The following is a 5,352-nucleotide window of genomic DNA, read 5'->3' as shown; positions in this document are numbered from 1 at the left end:
TTTTGTATTTAAAAGCCCAAAGATCTCACTAAAATATGAGATTCTAGTTTACTGAAGGTAAGACTCTATATTAACTGTTGGCCAGGGTGTAGACAAACCTCATGAACTGATGCCGCGGGGTAAACAAACACAACTTTCTGTAGGGCAGTCTGGCAACATGAATTGAATTTAAAATTGCACCAGCTATCTCATTCTAAACAGATAACTGAAGAAGTGCAAAAAGATGAATAAGACTGTTCATTACAACACTACTTATAATCACAAAAAAATAAAAACAACTTAAATATCTATTAAGAGAGGATTGATCAAACCAAGTATGTCGCCTTTAGTCAATGAATTACTATTCAGAGAATGTTGATAACTATTATATATGTGTGGGTATGTATATATATGGCATATAAGTACTATATATATATGTATAGTACATATATATGTATATTTCATCAACTGAGATGGGGAAAACTGTGGGTAGAACAGATTCCTTAGGGACTCTCAGGAGTATAGTTACAGACATCTAAGTTTGCGACATCAATTAATATCCCAGGGGAGTTGTTGAACAGGCAGTAGGATAATTTTCCAAGTAACATAAACTTACCTGTCCAAATAACATTAAAACATTTAATGTGCATTTTCCCAAAATGTACTATAATTGTCCATGCTGTTTTCAATACCAGGGTCAGTTCAGGGGTTGGGGGCTACCAGGAAGTCAGCTCAAATATTGACTCCATTTCTTTTCTTTGAAGAAAACAGGTTTATTGAATAAGAATTTTATGAGCAAGCCAAATCTTTACCAAATACTTTTATCAAAGAAAACTCCAGGCTCTGCCAAGGACAGTAGGGGCAAGAGAGGGTCCGGGTGTCCCTGGGCCAAGAGAGGGTCCGGGTGTCCTTGGGCTGAAAATTCAGCAGTCACAATTTTTGTTGAGCTTTCAGTAATGAAATATATTTTTCCACCCATTTTTCCTTTGGCTGTGCACAGATTTTCCGGCCTTTTTTGGTAGTGAATCTGTGGGAAAGAGATGCTGTCAGTCAATACTGAGAAGTTTTGTCTCCTGGAAAGGGGTGGAGGGCCAGCTGCCTGGCTCGTATTCTAGCCTTGCTATACCCCGTCACACTGACCACGCTTCCAGGCAAACCTCCCCCAGGAAACACTTTCCAACAGCTCTAGTGCGAAGCATGTAACCTGCACCCTGCCTCTTAAATCTTTTGTTTTAATCTAACAGCTTTATTGAGATATAATTCACACACTATATAATTCACTCACTCAAAGTGTATAATTATCATTCAGTGGTTTTTAATATATCCATAGATGACACAATCATCACCACTATCAATTTTAGAACATTTGCATCACCTCCAAGAAGGAACCTTATATGCATTGTCACTTAATTCTTAACCACATTATCATGGGTTGTTTGCCACGATTCCTGCACTCCTAATATCCTGCTGTGATCTCATTAAGAAGAGGGGTTGTGGTTAATGACTCTGAATCTCTTGCAACCTTGTGCATCCTGAGAGCACTCAGATAAGCTGACAGCCTAGATCCGGTCGTTCTAGCCTGGAGCACTTTGTATCTGGAGCATCTCTCAGGAAGGCCCTGAGTACACGCAGCAGAGAAAGCCAATCAAGACACAAAGGTGAGCCCAGCCCGGTGTGGCTCAGCAGTTGAGCGTCGACCTGGGATCCAGGAGATCGAGGTTCGGTTCCCAGTCAGGGCACATGCCCAGGTTGCAGGCTAGGGAGCCAATCAACGACTCTCTCACCATTGATGTTTCTCTCCCTCTCCTTTCCTCCCTCTGAAATCAATAAAGATATTAAAAAAAAAAAAAAAAAGACACAAAGGAGAAGACCCAGGACATCCTGAGCCCCAGAGTGCCCCCCTCCATATCTAGGCAATTAAGTGTCTCTTTCCCATCCTTAAGTGTCTCAAAATGATGGCATTCAGGTTGGCCTCTGGAGCCCCTTTCCCCTTCTGCACCATTCTCTCATGCTCAAGAACCCCCTGTCCTAGGGAGCAGTGAACCACCCTTCCCTGTGTATTTGCACTTAAAGATGTTTTTGTTGAATGTTGGTAACTTGGGTTGTCACCCTGCCTCTGCATGTGGCGGTGATATGGCCAAATTCTGCCACTTACAGAACATTTGTTGAATAGTCACTGTGTGTAGGCACAGCACTAAAAGCTTTGCATATAGTATCTCATTTAGTTCTGCCAGGGAGCCTGAGGTGCGTGTCATCTCTCCTGCAACCAATGAGGCCGGCATGGCACAGCCCCTGTTTACCGGTCTGCCTTGTCAGCGACATGTTCATTCTCCTCCCACTCACCTGCTACTCCCTCCGCCTGGTACATCCATGCTCCTTCCTGCCCCCTTTACCTGGGCCACTCCCACTGATCCTTGAGGGTCTCAGTGTAAATTTCACTTCCTCAGGGGGACTTCCTAACACTGAGCTAGGTCCTCCTGTGACTATGATGAAGAGTGGCAGAATGTGCTGCCCCAAAATATACCATTTTGGCATAGAGATTATTTTGAGCTAAAGGCACTTGAAAAAAAAAAAGCAGGTGCAAAAAGGGCTCTCTGACCTCCTCCTTTCTTCCTGGAAGCAGGAGATAAAACTTCCATGTAAAAAATGGCCTCCCTGTACCAGGAGGAAATAAACATTTTTGCTACCAGAAATAGGGAGTCAAGGCCAAGAGAATTCTGTAGAAACAGCTGTTAAGATAACTCTTATCATCCTTTAGCTGCCTCCCCCAGACTTCTTAGTTACTCTTCCACAATTGCCTCTATTTAACTTAGTATAAATGCATTTACATTTTGCCACTTTTGGGGGGTCTTAATTTTCCCATGAGGGCTCCCATGTACATATGTGGACAAAAAGGGGCCACATGCTAAACCTGACAAGCTCAGGGGAGGCCTGCATGATGGCCTTGCAAACTCAGAGGCCTAAAGTAACCACAAGGATGGTCTGAAATGAAAACTTTTTTAGCCAGAAGTTTATCTATGATAACATATCGTTGGAATGTCAAAGTAATTTTCCTTTTCCCAGACCCCTCAAAGCACAGTCACTGCTCTGCAGAGACCACAAATTCCCTCACTGTTATTGAGTTAATTGTTGACTGTTAACTATCCTGCAGAAGTGTGTCTATCATTTTACTTTTTATCCAATCCCAGAGGTTTCCCCACTTTGCTTTCTCCCACTTCCCTAATCTATCACCAGGGAATTTCATGTAACCCACTTATGTCTCCTCTTTTAATTGTAATGCATAAAACAAAGTGCAAAACTGCCATTCTCCGAAGCATTATCTCAATCCGTTGAGATTTTGGCTTCTTGGCAATTGTCGACAGTTTGGCTCAAATAAACTCACAAAAATTCTTCACAAGTTTGAATGATTTCTTTTTTTTTTTTTAATATCTTTATTGATTTCAGAGAGAGGAAAGGAGAGGGAGAGAGAGAGACAGAAACATCAATGATGAGAGAGTCATTGATCTGCTACCTAGCCCGCAAAGCAGGCATGTGCCTTGACCAGGAATCGAACCCCGATCGCCTGGATCCTAGGTTGACGCTTAACCACTGAGCCACACCCGGCCGGGCTTGAATGATTTCTTATCTTAACACATGTAAAATCTGTATGCTTTTCTCCTATTCATCTGTCTGTCAACTTAATTCTCAGGCCCAGCCTAAGAGGGTAAAGTTATGCCTCCCCTACAGTGACAAGCACCCTCCTGCTCTCCTTCCTGCTGTCCCCTTCAAGCACCCATCACAATTGTGATTATCTATTTTGTGCAAATGTCTTTTAATGCTCCCTTTCGTATGCTAGATGTAAGGTCTATAAGAGCTGCCTGGTTCTCCCTTTTATACTCAGCATTTAGCACCTCCTGGAATATGCCCAGCACATGATACCGAAGTTAGGAAACCAACACTCAGTATCATGCTTGTTAGTGGCAGAGGCAGAGTGACAACCCAAGTTATCAGGTTCCCATCCTGAGGCTCATCCTCGCACCAGAGGGACTTGCCTTGCACCCACCCAATTAACTGACTGGCAGGGACCCCAAAAGCCCCAATGAGAAATACTCACATCACAGCCTTCTGGGAGCAGCTGCTCTTAGTGAATTCATAGCTTTGCACCCTGCTCCACGGAAGGGTCTTTTGGCTGAATTGCAAGCAGCAGTACTTGGCCACATCAATGCCACCTAAAAAACAGGGAGGAGATTGGAGACACTCCTTTGCTTCTATTCCCAGTCATCCAGGGAAGGGAGTGGGGCAGCTACATACGTGTGGCAACTCCGAGGTGGACACTCAGGATGAAAACTAGGAGAACAGGGGGAGCCATGGGGAAGCTCTTCATGCTGCTGCAGGCAAAGCCCTTTGCAGCCTTCTCCCAATTCCTCCTGTCCTAACCAAACCCCCTTTTCTGGGGCTGAGTGATCCCTGAAGATAATTCCAGATGGAGAAGTAATCTGCTACCCTTGAGAAAGCTGAGGCTATGTCATCTGGGGTAATGGGAGGAGCCCGCATACAACTGAGAGCCTGACCCAGGGTTATGACACCTCTTTTTTGTCTGAAAAGTAAAAAGAGAGGAAATGAAATTAAATTCCAGCGAACTGATCTAAAATCCTTTACAACACTGTCAGTTGTTCCAAATATCTGGCTCTTGGCTGAAACTTTCTTTGCTTTATAAACATTACTTACCGCTTGGTAAGGTCTGGACAGTCTCGGGATGTGTGCAGGGCAGCCTGACCATGACAATGGACGTTCAAGAACAAGATTCCAGCACTCGTCCTGTGTCTCATCATGACGCAGATCAAGGTGAAAAGGAGAAACCCATGCAGGAGCTCTGCAAGTTCCGCTGACTCCAGTAGCCAAGGTCCTAAAGCAGCTCACAGTCCAGACCCCTATGTTCTCCAAAGCCAGATACACCGTCAGATCCTTTGGCATCAAGAGAAATGAAAAGATTGCCATCCACTGCATAGTCCGTGGGACCAAGACAGAAGAAATCTTGGAGAAAGGTCTAAAGATGAAAGAGTGCAAATTATGAAAAGAAAATAACTTCTCAGATATTGGAAACTTTGGTTTTGGAGTCCAGGAATACATCTATCTGGCAATCAGATATGACCCAAGCATTGGTATCTATGGCCTGGACTTCTGTGTGGTGCTGGATAGGCCAGGTTTCAGCATCACAGGCAAGAAACATAGGACAGGCTGCACTGGGGCCAAACATAAAATCAGCAAAGACAAGGCTATGTGCTGGTTCCAGCAGAAGTATGATGGGATCATCCTTCCTGGCAAATAAATTCCCGATGCTAACGAAAACGCCAATAAAATATTTTCAGTGAAATGTAAAAAAAAAAAGGGAAC

At 43.8% G+C, this 5,352-nt stretch overlaps 1 protein-coding gene across 1 annotated transcript; it reads right to left on the bottom strand.

Annotated features, from left to right (window-relative positions):
• Window positions 1-808: 808 nt before the first annotated feature.
• Window positions 809-4,357, bottom strand: LOC107526574 (C-C motif chemokine 26). Its single transcript, XM_016199069.2, has 3 exons — window positions 4,270-4,357; window positions 4,073-4,187; window positions 809-1,006 (listed from the first exon to the last, which is right to left on the bottom strand). The coding sequence occupies exons 1-3, from the start codon at window positions 4,340-4,342 to the stop codon at window positions 910-912; spliced, it is 285 nt and encodes a 94-aa protein (XP_016054555.2). The 5' UTR covers window positions 4,343-4,357; the 3' UTR covers window positions 809-909.
• Between the last annotated feature and the right edge of the window lie 995 nt (window positions 4,358-5,352).

Source organism: Miniopterus natalensis, chromosome 3 (assembly GCF_054644295.1).
Source record: "Miniopterus natalensis isolate mMinNat1 chromosome 3, mMinNat1.hap1, whole genome shotgun sequence".
In the NCBI taxonomy this organism is placed as follows: domain Eukaryota; kingdom Metazoa; phylum Chordata; class Mammalia; order Chiroptera; family Miniopteridae; genus Miniopterus; species Miniopterus natalensis.
The sequence above is the reverse complement of the archived record's forward strand: the minus strand, read 5'-3'. Positions and strand labels throughout refer to the sequence as shown.